General features: G+C 38.3%; 9 protein-coding genes across 16 annotated transcripts; 4 read left to right on the forward strand and 5 right to left on the reverse strand.

The window, feature by feature from the left end:
- Window positions 1-54: 54 nt before the first annotated feature.
- LOC129578313 (uncharacterized) lies at window positions 55-2,717 on the forward strand. 5 transcript variants are annotated; one of them, XM_055466695.1, is made up of 4 exons: window positions 55-303; window positions 430-446; window positions 638-736; window positions 1,066-2,717. In XM_055466695.1, the coding sequence occupies exon 4, from the start codon at window positions 1,095-1,097 to the stop codon at window positions 2,463-2,465; it is 1,371 nt and encodes a 456-aa protein (XP_055322670.1). In that variant the 5' UTR covers window positions 55-303; window positions 430-446; window positions 638-736; window positions 1,066-1,094; the 3' UTR covers window positions 2,466-2,717. The 5 variants fall into 5 exon arrangements, with proteins under 5 accessions (XP_055322670.1, XP_055322650.1, XP_055322660.1 ...); XM_055466675.1 differs by lacking the exon at window positions 638-736; XM_055466685.1 differs by lacking the exons at window positions 430-446; window positions 638-736.
- LOC129578335 (DNA polymerase subunit gamma-2, mitochondrial) lies at window positions 2,557-4,492 on the reverse strand. The gene is made up of 4 exons (XM_055466708.1): window positions 3,992-4,492; window positions 3,669-3,897; window positions 3,504-3,602; window positions 2,557-3,385 (listed from the first exon to the last, which is right to left on the reverse strand). The coding sequence occupies exons 1-4, from the start codon at window positions 4,490-4,492 to the stop codon at window positions 3,096-3,098; spliced, it is 1,119 nt and encodes a 372-aa protein (XP_055322683.1). The 3' UTR covers window positions 2,557-3,095.
- A 1-nt stretch (window position 4,493) lies between these two features.
- Window positions 4,494-5,308, reverse strand: LOC129578350 (glutamyl-tRNA(Gln) amidotransferase subunit C, mitochondrial). The gene is made up of 2 exons (XM_055466761.1): window positions 4,831-5,308; window positions 4,494-4,752 (listed from the first exon to the last, which is right to left on the reverse strand). Exons 1-2 carry the CDS (start codon window positions 5,076-5,078, stop codon window positions 4,494-4,496), a joined length of 507 nt encoding a protein of 168 aa, XP_055322736.1. The 5' UTR covers window positions 5,079-5,308.
- Window positions 5,309-5,402: 94 nt separating this feature from the next.
- Window positions 5,403-6,284, forward strand: LOC129578336 (uncharacterized). The gene is made up of 2 exons (XM_055466724.1): window positions 5,403-5,534; window positions 5,595-6,284. Exons 1-2 carry the CDS (start codon window positions 5,438-5,440, stop codon window positions 6,224-6,226), a joined length of 729 nt encoding a protein of 242 aa, XP_055322699.1. The 5' UTR covers window positions 5,403-5,437; the 3' UTR covers window positions 6,227-6,284.
- LOC129578297 (integrator complex subunit 2) lies at window positions 6,227-10,553 on the reverse strand. The gene is made up of 5 exons (XM_055466612.1): window positions 9,875-10,553; window positions 9,416-9,795; window positions 9,109-9,293; window positions 8,785-9,029; window positions 6,227-8,694 (listed from the first exon to the last, which is right to left on the reverse strand). The coding sequence occupies exons 1-5, from the start codon at window positions 10,147-10,149 to the stop codon at window positions 6,324-6,326; spliced, it is 3,456 nt and encodes a 1,151-aa protein (XP_055322587.1). The 5' UTR covers window positions 10,150-10,553; the 3' UTR covers window positions 6,227-6,323.
- On the forward strand, window positions 10,481-14,144 carry LOC129578298 (cullin-5). Of its 3 annotated transcripts, none has more exons than XM_055466627.1 (4): window positions 10,481-10,896; window positions 11,087-12,156; window positions 12,238-12,679; window positions 12,823-14,144. In XM_055466627.1, exons 2-4 carry the CDS (start codon window positions 11,115-11,117, stop codon window positions 13,763-13,765), a joined length of 2,427 nt encoding a protein of 808 aa, XP_055322602.1. In that variant the 5' UTR covers window positions 10,481-10,896; window positions 11,087-11,114; the 3' UTR covers window positions 13,766-14,144. The 3 variants fall into 3 exon arrangements, with proteins under 3 accessions (XP_055322602.1, XP_055322620.1, XP_055322611.1); XM_055466645.1 differs by having other exon boundaries at window positions 10,617-10,773; XM_055466636.1 differs by having other exon boundaries at window positions 10,621-10,784.
- LOC129578339 (U1 small nuclear ribonucleoprotein A) lies at window positions 14,075-15,531 on the reverse strand. 2 transcript variants are annotated; one of them, XM_055466738.1, is made up of 3 exons: window positions 15,413-15,531; window positions 14,928-15,311; window positions 14,075-14,811 (listed from the first exon to the last, which is right to left on the reverse strand). In XM_055466738.1, exons 2-3 carry the CDS (start codon window positions 15,278-15,280, stop codon window positions 14,514-14,516), a joined length of 651 nt encoding a protein of 216 aa, XP_055322713.1. In that variant the 5' UTR covers window positions 15,281-15,311; window positions 15,413-15,531; the 3' UTR covers window positions 14,075-14,513. The 2 variants fall into 2 exon arrangements, with proteins under 2 accessions (XP_055322713.1, XP_055322724.1); XM_055466749.1 differs by having other exon boundaries at window positions 14,928-15,314.
- Window positions 15,532-15,612: 81 nt separating this feature from the next.
- On the forward strand, window positions 15,613-16,720 carry LOC129578724 (FAD-linked sulfhydryl oxidase ALR). Its single transcript, XM_055467711.1, has 3 exons — window positions 15,613-15,915; window positions 15,985-16,229; window positions 16,301-16,720. The coding sequence occupies exons 1-3, from the start codon at window positions 15,805-15,807 to the stop codon at window positions 16,461-16,463; spliced, it is 519 nt and encodes a 172-aa protein (XP_055323686.1). The 5' UTR covers window positions 15,613-15,804; the 3' UTR covers window positions 16,464-16,720.
- On the reverse strand, window positions 16,593-19,274 carry LOC129578714 (zinc finger protein 37 homolog). The gene is made up of 5 exons (XM_055467699.1): window positions 17,791-19,274; window positions 17,307-17,690; window positions 17,008-17,200; window positions 16,768-16,873; window positions 16,593-16,702 (listed from the first exon to the last, which is right to left on the reverse strand). The coding sequence occupies exons 1-5, from the start codon at window positions 18,546-18,548 to the stop codon at window positions 16,665-16,667; spliced, it is 1,479 nt and encodes a 492-aa protein (XP_055323674.1). The 5' UTR covers window positions 18,549-19,274; the 3' UTR covers window positions 16,593-16,664.
- Window positions 19,275-19,278: the final 4 nt, after the last annotated feature.

Consider the following 19,278-nt stretch of genomic DNA (forward strand, 5'->3'; position numbering starts at 1 on the left):
AATTATCAATTTCATATTGAATCCCATTGAAAATAACAAAATAATTGATTTGATCGAAGTCAATGTACTACTACAACGATTAGTGTGTGAATAGGCTTTAAAAAGCCTATGCTTTCTATATGAAACAGATGTTGGTAAATCAAAACAACATTTCTAAACAATAACACGGAAACCTGCCTCAAAAGCTGTTTGTTATCTATGGCATTGGCGCAAAAGAGACAGACAGTTGATACTTTCAGCTAGCGCTATGACTTTTTTCTATTTTTGTTGACAAATAAAACAATTTTGCCAGCAGAGAAGGAAGTATGAACTATTTATTCACTCGATTTTTTTCATTATTTTGATTGATTTTTTGCTCTTATCTCCCAAAATCTGCTTTACAAATCGTTTGGGTCAAATTTTCCTCTGGAAATTCGACATTGACTTTAGGAAAAACATCAGTTGAGGTGAGTGTAGAAAGTGGAAATTTCCGTGCAAAATTCATTGCGACATTATCACAAACATTGGCATTTAAATGTCATCGTAAAATATTTCTCTCGTAATATTTATGTGTGCTGTAATCAATTCAATTTATCACGTGAATGGTGGTGGTAATGTTTCACATTCAGTTTTGTTTGAATTTTCTTTATTTACGCAGAGAGTATGAAAATGATTCAGGCGTGAACAATCGTGGAAAAATCGATCAAAGTAGTTGATGCTGCATTGATGTAAAAACAAGTGCAAAATAATTGAAAGGGTCAGAATTAATTCAAATTGATTTCAAAAGCATTTATTGTTTAGTTTGCCCTTCATATACCTGAAACGCAAAAAGGGAAACACGAAAAAAATACTATTAGGCATATTGCTATCTCTTTCTCACACATATGCGAACCTAATTACAAGAGCAATAGAGAGAAAGAGAGAAGGAGATATTGAAAAAATGTCAAATAGTGAAAGTCTTCCCCGCATTGTTCTTCACCGTTCACTTTTTGTGCTTCGTTTTTATTAACAATTCGTTACAACGATAACGATTTTTTTTATATGGTTTTTGTTCCGTCCTAATTTTGTGATTTTTTCTGTTTGCAGCAAAATCTCAAGTAATCCAACATACAAATATGGAAGAAGGATCAGTCGTCCCAATGGATTATTGGCCATTTCAAGATGTAACGTTTGGAAATGCGATTCCAAACAAAAAAAGAAGAAAGATGGAAAGTGATTCGGATTGTGAGGATGAAAATCCAAATGAAGTGATAAAAATTATCCATTTGAATGATGATTGCCTCGAGCCGATTTTCCTCAAGCTGACCAAAGAGGATTTGGCCAATATCGCTGAGTCAAACCTAAGATTCCTGAAAATGGCATGCTATGCGTTCGCTAGAAACTACGCTCAAAATCCGTTTGAGAGTGGATACGATGAGTGTGATTCGAGCACATTTGAGTGTTCAATGAATATTATCAAGCATTTCGGGAAACTGATTCAAAAGCTTGATTTGTATGACGCCCATAATGATTGCCAATACAATAAGTCCATCACCGATGCGATTTTCGAAACTTGCGATTCAAACATCACGGACATCGTTTTCGATCGCGTTGATCAAGATACATTGAACAAAATCCGTCGACCATTTCCCAATCTAACCAATCTCAACATCTACGATTTGTCGTTGCCGCAAAAAATTGCTCAACTCAATCGATGGTTCCCAAATGTTACCAAGTTGATTTTGCGCTGCTCGGGCCTTTTTTCGGAGGAATTTTGTGCATTACGTCACCTCACCGACGCTGATATTGCAATGAATGTTGAGCATATGCAGCTTTTCATTCGTTCAAATCCCCAATTGACCAGTTTGCGTATGCGTGTGGATAATTCTCAACTGATTGATGGACAATTATTGAATTTTATGGCACACCACCTCCCTGATCTGGAACAATTGACGATTACGATTAATAACTGGAAACCCGTTGCCTATTTGTCTGATGCAAACTTCAGAAGTCTACGAATGCTATCACTATCTCACTGTTGGGATATGCTCAACGATCCAAATGATAATCCAACCACCATTGGCATTTCGTCGCCCGTTCTTGAGTCAACCAAAATTAAGGGATTATATTTAAACGATGCTTGCGTCGAGTTCGCATCTCGTTGTCGCAACGTTACTGACTTGGAGTTCACGGTGGACGATGATATGGATACATTCCTCTTCATTCGCCTGGCCCAACGGTGTCCAAAACTGAATAAATTGCAAATGATTTTCCTTCACAATGGAGAAAATTACGGAATTGACCCAGACGGTCTCATTCATTTGCTTGGTCGCTGTCGCGAACTTACCACCATCACTCTCATCTGTGTGCTTCGATTCATCGAGAGCTACAGTGAATTCTGTCGAGCATTCGCCGTCGCCAAAACAAACCATATGATCGATCCGGCATGGAATCTAAAGCAAATCGTTGGCCCATTCAAAACCATTGATATCGAAATTTCAAAGTGAAAGACCAATTCAAGGTGAGTCGAGGCTAAAATGGTTCCGGTATTTGTATAAATTTTGTTACCATAACTGAATTATTCAAAGATGTAAATGATGAAGTTTTAAACTGTTTAATATCACATTCAGTGTGCTACACTGTCCATAGTTGTAATATTTTCAATTTTCAAGACAAAAAAAATGGCAAATAGTAATTAAGAAAAAAGGAAAAAAGTACAAAAAAATATCATTAAAACTGAAAGAAAATAACAAACAAAATGCTTTTAGTTATACATCCCCTGATTTTTCTCTCTCTATAAATCTGCCAAGCCCGCAAATTCTGAACAGTTTTACAATTTTAACTCTGTGTCGAGAAAGAAGGTGCTGTTTGAAAAAAATCATAATCTATTTTGATAAAAATCTTGAAACATTTTATGAATTTCGGAAATTGATCGATGGTGTTTTTCAAAGAAGCAATTTCCAATTAAAAAATCTTCTTTCCTAAATAAACCTCGTACATTTTTCAATACTGGAACTGGTTTGCTGTGACATCTGTATTTATAAAAAAAAATTGTACAAGAAACAAGAAATTGGTAATGTTTTCTTGTTTATTCCGTAAGCCTTCAATTGTAAATCACAGATATCGAACGATTGATCTTATGCTTGAAATATTTGGGGTAAGTAATCTTTCAGGTAGCTGATGTGAATAGTTTCGGCGAGAGTGGTATCACGATTACGGAGTTTCATGAATCCAGTTTTTAAACTGTCTTCATCCAGAATAATTCCGTATGGAACACCAATCGCATCCATTTCATTGCATTTCTGCTCAAGAGCCGATTTATCGGAGAGTTGACAGCCATCTGAGTTCAGAATGGAAATGTGTGACTGCTCAAGTAACAAGGAAACATACTTCGATAAATCCTTCAGTTCGTTTGAAATTGATGGATCTGAAAATGTAAATTGAAGGAAAAAATCATGATTTTTAATTCTTTTCTGGCGAAAATATCACTTTTATCCTGAAGCTTATACACATATATGAAGATATTAATTCAAACTATGACTAACCGGTTGATATGCTGTACACAGTGCATTGATACGGAGCAATTTTCCGATGAAGACACATTTCACCAAAGTCACCAGCGTCAATACTATCCAGAACAGTTTCTAAAATGAAAAAAATCGACTAATTTAAATATTTCAAAAACAACAACAAAACGCTGAATCTATTACCAATAACAGCTACTTCAGAAACTGTGGTAGTTTTTATAACTTTGGTGGGAGCAGAAGTTTTAGTCTTTGGCTCTGTGGATGATTCTGACAAATCTAGGGGTTTTACTTCGATACTCTCAATATCAATCGTACCGAATGGGTAAGTTGCTTTGATCGAAACTGATTTAGTGTCTTTTTCATCATCCTGTTTGACTTCTGAGATTACAAAACGTCCGGGGTTGGCTGCATACTGTCAAGGGATAAGTGAAAAGACATTTTTCAATTTTTCAACATTTAATTCCTCCAGAGGAAATTTTCAGCCTATCAAAAACCTAATAAATTACCTTCATCCACCAAATCTTCCGCAAACGTTGGATCCGATAGAAGTACTCTTGGCTTTGTTTGTCATTGACTAAATACCAGCAGGTCAACAGCTTTGGACTATTTTCCAGCTGAATACCAATTGTCTTATCTTCAGTACTGCCACCTCCAACGATCATCGGTTTGTCATGATTCTCAATTTCAATCAAGCCAAACGGAATGGACCTTGCGAGTCGATCTCTTTTACGAACCACTGAATGCTTCTCCAACAGTGATAAATTCTCTCCGTACTCCGAAAACTCGTCGTTGTTATACGTTTTCAAGCTATTCTCAATCTCCTCACTCTTGAACAACCATTGCCGTTCGATGTTTGCTTGCAAATTCGGCGAATGATCCAAAAACTTTACATCCCTAATCAAATTATTCTCTACAGTTGCGGCAAAGTACTTATTCTTTCTACAGATTCCCAAAAATTCGCTAAGCAATTTTGGTTTGGAAAACACCTTGGTTGCCATTTTTTGCATTCTATTGTGAAGTGGTTTTGAACTCTTGTTCTTCTAATTCCACTGCAATATTTCCTGGTGGCGCAACGAAGCAAACGTCGTCGTTGACGGGCGCGTTTTTCAATAGGTCTTCACGAATATTGCCTTCGGTTACAACGTCGTCACGCAATTCAATGTACTGATCTTCATGCACAGAGTACATCGGCTCCAAGCCAGTGGTGTCAATGTGCAATATTTTACTCGCAAATTCGATCGAGTCTTGCAGATTTCGCAATGCTTCTCTGCAAATATGGAAGTATGATTTTATTAAATAGTTCAAATGAATTATAAACAGCGTTTTATATGAATAAATTACTCACTCGTCACTCAAGTTGACCAGAGACAATCGCATCAGCAGTTCAATGGTGTCTTTGTCGATTTTCAATTTCTCTGGTTTGATTGCATCCGCGGAGATGACTGGTTTCAATGGCACTTTTGTCGGATGTTTGATATCGTTGAAATCGAGAGCTGGCTTCTTTGAAAGGGTACTACAAGTACGTGTGGCTTTGTGCATTGATCTTATTGATATATTATTGAGTATACTCCGGGTCGACAACGAAATAAACATGATTCGGTCAAGAAATATTTGCAATGGTTGAGGTTATGTTTTCTGTTTATTTCTACTGTTTTGGCAAATAATGTATTTCACAGGCGATAGCAAGGCTTCTTTTTATAATTCATTCTTGGGAAACCAAATTTTAAATACAATGATGAATCAGTTCCGTTTTACTTATACAAAAATCTTTTTTTTCATACACGATTTCTATTCATAGCACAAAACAGTTCACACTCCTTAACCATAAGAATTTCAAATGTCAAACCGAAGGAACTGTCAAAATTGCTGAAGTTTCGCTTGGATTCAAAACACATGTGTTTACATTGTTTGGATTTAGATACCAGCCCATAGATACAAAAGATTTAGCAACAATGAGCAGCTCATCATCTGATTCCGAAGATGAAAATCTGGATTTATTGCGGGAGGCAGTCGACACAAGCTTCATCAGCGATGGCATGTTTGCAAAGGGTATGTTGTGTGAATTTGCTCTCCCCTTTTGAAAATGAGTTTACATTCTATCCATTTCAGGTAAATCATCGACAGAAGATTTAAAAGACATCACATCACCACCAAAATGCGAGCTAATTAAACCAAATAAAACCTCCGTCACAACACTGAAATCACAAAGGTACATCGAACACGACGAGAGCGAATCCGATTTAAATGTGCCGAAATCCATGCAAGATTTTGTTTACAAGAAAATGTCAAAGAAAATTAACGATTCCATTGAATTCGTTGAGGTATCTACAAAGAAGAGTAAAAAGAGAAAGTCTGCCCAAGATGAAATTGGCTGTGTTCGTTTGCTGAGTGATACCGATCCGATTACAGCAATTGACTTTCAACCCGAAATAAATGACAAGCCAGTTGAGGGTAAGAAGCTTGAAGTAAAGCGGCGAATAGTTGAGCCTGATGTGTACAACGATGAAGAGAAAGTGAAAATGGTCTCTATCGATGGCGAGAGTATATTACAGCAGACGGAAACGAAAAGCTGGAAACCAAAAAAAGTCAAGCCAAATAAATTGTTCAAATATCGCGAGAAAAATGCCGTATTGTATGCTATCGAACCAAAAAATGAATTTACCGCTCTTCGCAAGAAGAATAACTGGTGTGAGAGCAAAATTGCGAAATTTCCATGGAAAAATCATGCAAAAAAATTGTAATTATTTTCAATGTGGCTTTATTCAGAAATGAAAAAAATAAATCTATTTTATAAGTCAAGTGATGAAATCAATCTTATTTGTCTAACACTAAATTATGCTAATAGATTTTCGGTTTTAATACGGCTTCATCGAGTAGTTTGCCGAAAGTTTCACGAATTTCGTCCATCATTTTATCCACTGAGAGTGCTTTTCTCGATTGAACTCGTATTTTCGAGCATGGACTCAGCGATAAGGATGGCAGTGATATGGATCGTCCCAATGATGATTGAGCATCAGCAAGTCGGCCCAGTTGCATTAAAATCAAAACGCATTCTTCGATTAATGGTGGAAATGCTTGAGCGAATCGTGCCAACGACGGCAAAATGGATCGGAACATTTCGATGCGTGTGTCAGATGACAGCAATCCGAGCAGCGTTGACAAGGAGTTTATGCAGAGTTTGGCCAAACTCAGAGATTTTGGAAAGGCGTATTGAAGCGATAGGTGCGACGTTAAATCGATGGCAAATATTTGTTTGCTCATCTCTTGCATTCCAAGCAGTTCGGGTATAAAATCCATACAAATGTGCATCGATGGTATCCCACGAACAGTCATCTCGAGCAAATCGTGTGAGTACCCTTGGAAATGCACCAATCGTGCCATTGATGGCTCCGAAATGAATACATGATGAATGTACTGGCATATCAAACCGCGAATTTCACGCAATTCCGACTCTCTGCCAACGATTAAACGGTCTTCATCCGTTTCCAAGCAGACTTCAAGCAATATTTGAACAGCTGCACTCTCTTGTGATGCCACCAAAGCCGTTCGTAGCTCCTCACGTTCTGCTTCCGATTGAATTTGGCCTGGTCGATCTTGTTGCAGAGGTTTATCCAGAATGTGTCGGGCCAATTGGCTTTTCGATGCAGCCAAACTGGCTTGTAGTATCCGCAGAACGATAGCCAGCGCGTCTGGACATCGGAACACTCGTTCATCACATCTCAATACTAACATTGGATCAAAGGTCATTTCTTTCGGTGGTATAAGGTTGGCTTTGATCAAAATGTCTTCAGGCATCAACGCGCTGACTGTCATGCTCCACAGTCGACGCGGTAGAACTGTGTTCAGGCGAATCCAAACCTGTTTGTAGAGATCCTGAATGAGGCGTGGCACGGTATCTTTCAATGTGCGCCGGAAGTATTGAATGAACGTTTCGGCCAGTGGCCAAATATCCGACGGTGATTTCTTCAGCATTAACCGGAGCAATTTAATGACTTTCGATGGACATGTGTCAATCTCTTCAAACGCTTCCAAAACATGAAACGATTGAATGTGCACCTTTGAATAGTGTGATTTTTGCTGCGTTTCGTCTTCAATCCAGTCTTCAACCAATGACAAATGCGGGAAATGTGTTACCAACAATCGCAACAATGGGCTGAACAAGCCGCTGAAATCGTTGTGATTGCGTTGGGCCTGCTGTAGCAAATATTTGATCGGAAGTTCATTCAAAAACTCTGTAGGATAGCTTTTGATCTTGCGTCCAGTGGCCAACAATGACGCCATGTTACTCAGTCGAACATCCTCATACAAAAGCAAATAGTACAAAATCAAAAGCTGTGACGTTGTATTTGATGTGCATTTGAAATTGTTGTCCGTGGGAACATTTTCCGTGGATTGTGATGATTTGCCATCGGAATCATCGCCTTTCTTTGCCGCACCACTTTCCATCTTCATCAATGCCGGCAATTTGGCGTCGAACTCATCAATTTTTCTCACCTTACTCAAACCACTTCCAATCACCGAATCGCGGAACACACGAATAATATCCTCTTGGGTTAACGGCTGGTGAGTGTGCTCAATGGGTCCCCTTGCAGTCGGAACGATGATTGAATTTACGTACACTTCAATTAACGATGGTAAAACTGGATGCAATGGCGTCGAACTATTGCATATCTGGTGGTAAATCCAAGATTTGATTGGAACTTTGTGCTTGGTGAACGCACGTGACTTCAACAGTTGATGTATACAATGAACCGGCAGATAACCGAGCATATTTGCATTCAAATTGGGTGTCACAGGAACTTTGACGGCATGTTCAGTCACAACTTGTTCCGTGAATATTTCTTGTGTGAAAATTTGCTTCATTCGCGTTGTGTTGTTTTGACGAAGTGGAATTTTCATGCCCAACGTCGAACAGACCAGTTCACAAATGGCAGACACTTGATTACTGTGGAAATGAATTGCCATCAGAAGCAACATTTCACCAAATGATGCACTCACACCACTGTTTGACTTGAGATACGTTTTTTCTTTGATCAACCATTGCACCCATTCGATTCCTTTTGATTCTTGTACGGGCTGCATTATCAGCGATGGGCATGCAATCAACATGCATAGACCAATCGATACAAATCGAATGCCAGATGCCGTCGGCGTAGGCTTTTTTGTCGTAATCAATTGCAGAATTTTTGACACTTCATCGTCGTTGAACCTGTGTTCAGTGGAGAAATCAGATGGAAATTTCAAAAAATATTCGAAGTTTTTTTCGATGAAATTCTAAGTATACGTCTAGATAACTCACTTTATTCCAGCAATTCCGCGCAATGCACAGTACAACCGTAGAATGGCAGCACCTTGGATCACATACTCGTCGGGAAGATGGGAATTTTGAGATGATCTCAAGATATTCTGCAGCTGTTTCAACAGTTCGTCACGTATTGCTTGCAACGCATCGTTTTTCCTCTTTTGACTTGTTCGAACGTACAATGAGAACCAGGATCGGGTATTTTGATCATTTCCCAGTAGCAAGCTTGAGACGAAGGCAATCTAAATTATAATAATTGGAGTTCGGGTTAGTTTCATATAATTTTCAATCAACTAGATGACTTAGATGAAATATTTTTACCAAGTCATTTGGATCCTTCAAGCTGAGCTTCAGCATAAGTGATGGCATTTTGCCCATTTCAACGCATAGAGTTCGAGTGGAAATGGCTTGACCGGGATTCATATCGCATAATGCATATAACGCATTCGATCGAAGTCTTCCTTCTGCCGTTTCCTCGTCGCCATTCGATATCAGTGCTGTTACAACTATAATCCCAAACAAAAGGTAAATGCTTTATTTGGTTGATATCATCGAATGAATAAAATGAAAGAAAACGTCAACGGAGATATGACGGGTTCGCTTTGTCACACCGATAACAAAAACTAACCTTCTTTAAAGCAATCGGGCATGTTTGCAACGATCCAGCAAATAATGGTGCTGCCATTATTAACATACAGCAATGTTTCGATCACTTCTTGTATATTGAAAAGTGATGGCAGTTCAGCGAGTGCGATGCAAATGATGTGAGTAATTTCCTCCAAATAGATGTCATTGTCAAATAATTCAGACTGCTTCTGAATGTTGTCGTTTGGTCCACGAATCGTGTTCAACTGGTTTTGCTCAAAAATTTGTGATTGAATGTAGAACAATTCCGATAGAACGATGCGTACTTTTTGTGTAATTTCTGCACGCTCAAAGCCCAGAGCAACGCCATTCTGAAGGCCATGCAATTGTGCTGAATCTTGGCTCGAATTTCCAATCTTTTGTCTGGCATAGAAATGAATTTCCGATTTAGAAACATTTTCATTCAGTGACGAAAGTTTAGAAGAAGAGAAAAACAATTTACCTCAATTGTTGCTCTTTGCGGATGTCTGTTTCCAGTTCATGGAAGTCAATTTGCAGCAAAGCCACAATATTATTCACCTCAACGACGCCCACAAGAAGCGATAAAATTTGTGCTTTTGAATCGATGGTTACTTTTGTGTTATCTAGTTGTTTCAACGTTGCCATACGCACCAAACACGGTAGCAACGATCGCAATTCTTTCTCATCACATTTTGTTAGTTCAGCGATGGTCAAGTTTTGCATTGCCATGAATGCACGTGAACTAACCGGTATCATAATTTCTGGTATTGTTTCTTTTCCTGTTGCGCGCGCTCACTCTTCAAAATAAAACGCGTTCCAATGTAATAACAAACTTGTCTAACTGACACAGAAAAGAAAAACAAAACAACTTTCGCAATGAAACAATTTGCAATATTGAAAACAAATTATGTGATGACCAATACGAAATCCATTGCGACGTGTGTACTTCACTCGCGTTCACTTCGACATATTTGTTACAAATGAATTTTGTTGTTGTCATACTACTAGTTCAGCGCTTTGACTTTTTGTATGTGATGATTGCAGCGCTACTGCGACTCGCACTGTATGTATATGTACAAATACATACAATCGTACAAAGTGTGTGACGGGTGCGAGCCTATTGTTGTGTGTGTGCGTACAATTCTGAGCTGACAGTTTCTAATTTTGACATTTTGCAAAGCGGCTTCTTTATTACTGGCAAAAAAAAAATGTATAACGAAATCACTAATGGCTGTCAAATGTGAAACAAGCTTTCGTTTTTGTTGTTTTCTTTTTCGTTTGCACAACAAATTAATCAACACACATTCACTCGAATTCACATTTTAAGTAAAATATTGAAACGAACCAAGACAGTACCATCAATCAACAGAAAGTATTCAGGTTTACTCGTTGTAAATATTGAAATTGTTTTTGCTTCAAATTGAACAAAATAAAATAAAATCAAATACAAAGTACTTTTTCACAACAAAATAATACCCCAAAAACGGAACGATAAATTAATTTGTGAGTAATATTTTTCACTCTTTCTCTATCTCGTCGTGTTAATTAGATAATTTTAACCATTGCTAACAGCACACATACACACACACACAGAAAACGGTAGAGTCAGCGAAATTTGTGTTGTGGGTTAAGGTCATTGTTAACTTGGATTTTACGTTTGTGACTTTATTTTTTCTGTTGTTATTTGGTGTAGGCAACCGATTTCGGTGTTTGGTTGAAAGATGCTAAAGGGAAAAGACACAGTTTCGTTTGAGGATCATTGGCCATCATTGCGACCGACCGTATTGAAGCTGCTAAAACAGGAATCGGTGTCAAAGGCAGAATGGCAAGATTTATTCTATGGAGTACATTTGATCTGCCTTTGGGTTGACAAAGGTGGTTCGAAGATATACGATAGTCTACAAGAGGACATATCAGCGTATATAAAACAGGCACAGGTCAATATAATGGCACAGCGTGAGGAGCAAGCACTGATAAATGCATACATTATTGAATGGCGAAAGTTTTTTACGCAAAGTAACTATTTGCCGTCGCCATTTCGTCAGTTGGAGCTGAGTAAACAACAGATATCGTCAAATAATAATCAAGGTCCAAGTAATAGCTCAAATTCAACAGTTACATCGGGTGTGGCCGCATCATCATCATCGGCAAACAGTACGAATAGCACGAGTGGAGGTGGCGGTGGTAGTGGCAGTAGTTCATCGCAAAAGAATTCGTCACACGGTGAAACGCTGGTGCGTGAACTAATGCTAAATCTCTGGAATGATGGCATTTTCAAAGACATCACCTATCGCTTACAAGAATCCGCAATGAAACTAGTTCAAGCGGAACGAATCGGTGATGCATTCGATTCACAACTTGTGATTGGTGTACGTGATAGTTACGTTAATTTATGCTCAAACCAAGAAGACCGACTGATGATTTATCGAGAGAATTTTGAATCAGCTTATATTAAAACAACCGCAGACTTTTATCGTTTGAAAGCCCATGAACAGTTGCAGGCGCATGGGGTGCAAGCGTTCATGCGTTATGCAGATACAAAATTGCGCGAAGAAGAAGCCAGAGCGCAGCGATACTTGGAGCCAAGCAGTTTTGATGGATTGAAATCAGCATGTGTATCGGTATTGGTAAAAGATCCACTGCCAACACTCTTAGCCGAATGTACACCGCTGATCAAATCGGGCGACACCGAACGGCTACAACTTATGTTTCGTCTGTTGGACCGCGTTACTGATGGCGTCGAACCGATGCTCAATGATTTAGGTAAGTTTTGTCATTGAATGGAAAAGAATTGGCCAGACACGTAGAAAAGAGACGAATTAAAATATTTTAATCCATTTCCAGAGAATCACATCGTTTCTGATGGGTTACAAGATATGGTGTCGGCCGCTGACATCATCACAAATGATTCGGAAAAGTATGTGGAACGTTTGCTTGAGTTGTTCCGTCGTTATAGTGACTTAGTAAAAGATGCATTTAATAATGATCCACGGTTTTTGACTGCCCGAGACAAGGCATTCAAGACGGTGGTCAATGATACCACTGTGTTTAAGCTCGAATTACCGTCATCCGTTGTGGCGCGGTCGAATAAATCCACCACACCCGAAAGCAAGTGCCCCGAATTGCTGGCAAACTATTGCGATATGCTGCTGCGAAAGACGGCGCTCAGCAAACGATTGACCAATGAACAAATTGAAAGCAGACTTAAGGACGTGTTACTTGTGTTAAAATACGTGAACAACAAAGACGTGTTCATGCTGTATCACAAAGCGCATTTAACTCGACGGTGAGCCACTTTAGTTGACTTGATATATTTAAATTACGTCTTCGTTATCTCTAGTTTTTTGTTTCGGTTTCCTAGAAACAATCTTTTGTGTTCCAAGGTGCTATTTTTACAATTTGTTTTTCCTGTTGAATTTTAAATTTCAGTTTGATTCTGGATTCAAGTGCCGATAGTGAAAAGGAGGAGAATATGGTCGAATGGTTGCGTGAGGTGGGCATGCCGGCTGATTATGTAAATAAATTAGCGCGAATGTTTCAAGATATCAAGGTTAGCGTTGATCTCAATGCTCGATTCCATGCGTCGACGGCTCGTCACGATGCGATCAACATAAAAATCCTGAATGCCGGCGCCTGGGCACAATGCACCGAACGGGTTTCGGTTAGTTTGCCGCTCGAGCTCGAAGACTACATTCCCGAGGTGGAAGATTTTTACAAACGGCAACATGCCGGCCGTAAATTGCAGTGGTATCATCACATGAGCAACGGGACCATTACGTTCACCAATGAAATGGGTCGCTTCGATTTGGATGTCACAACATTTCAAATGGCCGTATTATTTGCATGGAATCAGCGACCGGATGAAAAAATCTCATATGAAAATCTACGCTTAGCTACCGAATTACCCGATCCCGAATTGCGGCGCACCCTTTGGTCACTAGCCGCATTCCCCAAACTTAAGAAGCAAGTCATTTTGATGGAGCCCGTTGCACAGCAACCGAAAGACTTCGCAGAAAATACTCAATTTCGTATTAACGAAGAATTTGTCATTGTGAAGAATGGCAAAATTCAGCGTCGCGGCAAAATTAACTTAATCGGTCGTCTACAGTTGAGCACTGAACGATCACAGCAAGAAGATAACCAGTCCATCGTTCAGTTGCGTATCCTGCGAACACAGGAGGCAATCATTCGCATCATGAAAATGCGCAAAAAATTAAACAACTCAACACTTCAAGTGGAGCTTATCGATATTTTAAAAAACATGTTTTTGCCATCAAAGAAAATGATTAAAGAACAGTTGGAATGGTTGATCGAACACAAGTATATGCGTCGCGATGATGACGATATCAACACATTCATTTACGTAGCTTGAAATTGTAAATTTCTGTTGCATCCATTTTTTTTTTCTTTTGCTCTTGTTTTCGGAATTTTTTTTCTTCCTTTCCCACTTTCTTTTAATTGAACTAAAAGAAGCTGTTAAATTCATTGTTTTCACTTATTATTTTGCTCTCTTTAAAAAGAAAATTTAATTGGCGCTCGCAATTCCATAGGTTTTATTACTATTTTTTTTTTCTCTTTTTTTAGAAAAAAAAAATTTAATGAAATAAGAGAGATTTGTTCCTGTGAAAGAATATGTTACGATCAAACCATTTTAAAGTGGAATGTTTTTAAGATATTGCACATAACAATTGTATAAAATGACGAATAAATCAGAGGTTCGATACCTAGCTATAAAAAAAAGCGGAATAAAATCCACGGCTCTTGTCAGTTTTTGGGGATGTTGTTTGAATGTGGCCGGGCAAAATGAAACTCAATCTGTTTTTGTATTTTTTCTTAGCTTCTTGTAAAAGTATCACAGCTCTCATTTATGTCGATTTTAAAAAATTGAGATGAATGAAAAAAAAACACATCGGCGGTGGGTATTTTGTTCTTAAAATCAAAAGGCATTACAAACTACACCATGTTAAGCGAGGTGCAATGCTTTTGCATGGTTTATTAATAGTACAGTAAATTGTTTGCGGAAAATTATCATTTTGGATAAATGAAAAGGGAAAAGAAAAACAATATCGATGAAATGTTGTTTGTCGATTATTTAAAGTGCCCCCCTGTGATGAATGTATCTATTTCTTGGCGAAAGTAATCTTCATTGCATGGGTTGGAGTAATTTTGAAGCCTTGCAATGCCTCTTTGGCGGCGCTACTCTGCAACTCGGTGGCGAATTCGACGAACGCAATGTCATGACGATTTGGTACCAAACGCACTTCTTTGAACCCGGGGAATTGATTGAACAACATGGACAACATCATCTCGTTGGTTTCCTCGGGCAGATTGGTCAAGAAGAGAATTTGATTTGGTGGTTGTTCAGCAGTTGGATTAACACTACCATCAGCCGCACCAGCGGCCTTCTTCTTCTTTTCACTGTAAAGATAGAAAAACATTTTGATTGGTATATTTAAAACATTTGAAATAGGTTTTTTTCTTCAATTTCTTAGGTAAACCACCGAATAAATGTTGTGAACAAAAAGCAAACATACCGTTTCTCATCCGTGGATTGAATTGGTTTGGGTTGTTTAACCTTCTTCGGTCGTTCTTTGAATGTTCCCTTTATTTTAGCAATAACATCGCTATCGGTTTTTGAGTATGCGATTCGCATTGGTTTGTCATAGAATGGAAATCCTTGCATTGTACGTAGCGCATTTGTGGCGCTGGAGATCTCCTTGAAAATGACAAATGCTTGGCCACGCATTTTCAACGTTTTCAATGCCACAATATCCATAATTTGGCCAAATTGTGAGAAAATTGCGTACAGAGACTTTTTCAAGTCATCTTTTTTCACCTTTTCATTGAGATTATTGATGTAAATCGTATGACTCGGGCGAATGTCCATTGTTGTTTATGCGGTGTTGTCTAGCAAACAACTGCTGAGTAACCAAAAATTTAAAAATCCAGACATCAAATTTTTATATCAAATCAATTGGAGTGCGATCAAAATGAAATTTTAAAACCAAATCCAACTTACCGTTTCGAATTTAAATGATAAAAACTGGAGAAATAAAAATCACACAGCAATTAGACCAAAGTGCGGCTTTACGTATATGACGCGTTTGCTTGGGAATGAGGTTATGTTTTGACAGTGTATAAAAATATGGCTACATGTAGTATATCGGATTATCGTGTATGTGTGCATTCGGTGTTCAGCGGTTTCATGAACTCATTCAGCACTTTTATTTCAATGTGACAGATCTTGTAATCATCTGCAAATTGACGAAAATTTTAGTTGCCCGAATCGATCGCAGTACCTTGCCAAGTTTTCTTTTGCATGGAAATTTCCATTTCGTCAAAATTGTCAGTGAGTGCAAAATTATTGTTGTTATCAGAAAATTTGTGAAGTTTCATTAATCGGAAAGGAAAATGATGAACTTTGACACCAATTCGAATGGTGAAAAGAAACCATGTCGAACGTGCACGGATTTCAAAACATGGGCAAAACAGCAGAAAAGTGTTTACAGAGCAAAATCAGAAGTGAGTCGAAATTCGAAATTAGAAAAATTGAAATGTAGTTTGGCTATGATATTGTGATTCTATTTGAAGGGTGGCGACAGTTACGACAGTCAAGTGACCCCAAATAAACCGCTGAGTGAAACGGGCCGTTTTAAACACGGTTGCCCGGTGGACAAAGATGTATTGGGCCATTCGACATGGAATTTATTACACACGATGGCCGCTGTTTATCCAGACAAACCAACCGAGACACAAAAACAAGATGTTAAAACATTTTTCGGTATCTTATCACGAACGTATCCATGTGATGTGTGTGCAAAAGACTTAGCCAACGAGTGAGTGACTCAATTATGGAATGAAATTGTGAAATAATCTAATGATTTCGTGTTTTCTTGTCAATTTTCAGATTAAAAGAAGAACCAATTGTAGCAAATTCAAGCGAAGACCTCTCACAGTGGCTCTGCCGTTTACATAACAAAGTCAATGTGAAAATAGGCAAACCCGAGTTCGATTGCAGCAAAGTCAACGAACGATGGCGAGACGGTTGGCTCGATGGATCGTGTGATTAAATGCAATACAAAATTTTTGAGTAAATCGACAGCTTTGTGTTTTTTTTCCTTGTTATTTTATTGTAAATAGTAAATAAATGTCGTGATGCGCGAATTTAATACAAATGAAGTTACAATTATTTACGAATAGATGATATGAACTAACAATTTTTTAATAATGTAAATGAACAGTACATTCAGTTGCCAATTATATCGGACTCATTAGAACGTTTGACGAGCTCGTCCTCGCATATCGATTCCTGTTGGGAACAAATACATTTTATATTTCACTTTTATTTTTCAAATCTGAGTATTTTTGCCTTACCATGCTTTCGAAGAGTATGATTCCTCAAATTAGCTGAACTCGTGGCAGCGTAACTGCAATGCTCGCAAGCATATGGTCGATAACCGGTGTGTGTACGTGTATGAACCTATTGGAGAATAAAATACTTGAATACATTAGTAGGTTTTTAATAGATATACACACATTCTAGTGTTTGAAATAATAACAATGGTAAGTATAAATGGAAGACAAAACCATGAGAGACAACCAACATCGACTCACATTAAGCAATCCTTTGTGTCTGAATCGCTTGTCGCAATATGTGCACGGAAACGGCAACACTTCCAAATGACCAACCATGTGCAATTTAACCGCATTCTGATCATGGTAACGTTTACCACAAACATCACAAATGAATGGCTTATCCTCTTCATGAAGTTTCATGTGTGACTTGAGTCTTGCCAACGTTTGGAGTCTATAAGAAATGGACACATTAGATAAATTCTCTCCTTTTCAGTTTTTCAAATCGATTTCAATATCTCTTCGCCGCTTTCTATATTGAAATCATAATCAATCATTACCCTTTTCCACAGATCTCACATGGGAACGGTCGCACGTCTGCATGTTTTATCATATGCTTACGTAAACTGCATCGCATGTAGAAACTCTTTCCGCATTTATCGCATACATAGTCATTTTGTCTGCTGTGCTTGTTCATATGATCTTTTAGTGCGCCTTTCAATCGATACTTTCTCTTGCAAATATCGCATTCGTACAATTCTGTTGCGTCTCTCGGTGAGCATACGGTCCGAACGTGTTTCCGTAGGCTGCCAATGTTTCGGAAGGTTTTGTTACATTTTTCACATTTAGGCTCGGGTGCACTGGATTTAGACTGTTGCTCATGCTCCTCCCGATGATATTTCAATTGTGTCAAATCCCAATAGTATTTCGAACAAAACGTACAGCTAAAATGAACAGCGAATGATGGTTATTACAATATTCGACTTGTCTTAATATTTTTGAATGATTATTAGTTGCGATTAGTTGAAGAAAAAGAAAACTCACCAGAAGCTGAGATGTGGCATGTGACGATAGCTGATGTGCACCACCAATGACTGCAGTCTTTTGCACACTTGATCGCAATAGAGGCAAGGAAATGATCTCTTCGTGGGAAATCGTGAGTGTGTTGTCTGATCGTGAGTATGAAATTTGTTGAATCCACGAGCACTGTAATCACAATCGTTGCACTTGAATTCGCAGTCGTTCCACGTTCTCGTGATAGTTTCAGCCAAATAGAGATCCATTTTTGCCATTCCTTCGTCGGTGATTGTACCGTCCAAGTTGCATTCACTTTTCGAAACAATTTTCAACACGCTGCACACTTTCGATGCTTTCTTTTTTCGCTTCACTCTTTGTGTCTTGTGTGCTGATCCCCGCCTGGAATATCTTGAATGATCCGATTCTGTTTCACTGGCACTGGTCGATACTTCGTCGGCTTCAAGCTCATCCTCCGGCACATTTAGTTTTACATCAATAAATTCATTATCCGGCTCCAACTCTTTATACTCTAATCCATTTGGCGAAAAATGCATCAAATGAAGTAATTTTTGCTCTGACTCACTGATTCTGTTTGCGAATTTCCAACAATTTTCCAATTGATCCACACAGTCATTGCAAACAGTTTGCGGAATTTGATACTCTTCATTCGATGGCTTCCACATACAACAAGCGACTAACTTCTCTTTGATGCCCCAATCGAATATCGTCTTTTTCAATTCAGTCGTCTTCTTTTGTTCGGCACACAAACGACAATAAGAGAACATTTTTAACACAATTCAATAAATTATGATGATCTAGTTTGTTTATGAATACACTCGTTTGTGTATTAGGCTTGGCATTTTTTCGGACTTTGACAGCCAGGCGAAATTGTTTGATGTAAATGTCAAACGAACTGTCAAATTTCAAAAGACCGTGGAACGAAAGTGGTTATGTTTCGGAAAAAAAATATGTTTCTGAGTTGCTTTTAGTTTTAAGTTTTAAAAAAATAGCGGAATTAGAAAAACAATTGAACGAATTGGCTACAACAAACAAAAACGAATCGTCATTGATATCCAACTACCAATATAGTTCTTGCGAGGTGCACCGAGGTTTGGCGCCAAACCGGCGGACACTTTAGGTTGCTTATTGGCTTCGGCAACATTTATCAAATCCTTCAAATTCAATAATCAAAATATGTGCTCCAGGCAATCCAGATTGATGTCAACAATCTTTTTGGGGGATCCAATATCAAAGTTCTCACTCTCTTCAACTTCTACCTTTGATCGTTTCGAATTTGAACGTTGAATTTTTCTCTTACGAATGTTTGTCGTGTTTTGTTTACGTTTGTTGGCCATGGCTTCAAATTGACGCAAATACACTTTCTTTCACTAATAATGTAACGATCACATCAATTTGCTAGTCAATTTGCTGGTTGCATTGGCAAAATTCAAAAGTGAATTGACAAAGTGACAGTCCAATGCAATGCAAGTCTCGCATCAGACACCACCAACATTC

This window comes from Sitodiplosis mosellana, unplaced genomic scaffold, assembly GCF_009176505.1.
Source record: "Sitodiplosis mosellana isolate CC-2019 unplaced genomic scaffold, AAFC_SMos_1.0 Smas_scaffold_1, whole genome shotgun sequence".
NCBI lineage: Eukaryota > Metazoa > Arthropoda > Insecta > Diptera > Cecidomyiidae > Sitodiplosis > Sitodiplosis mosellana.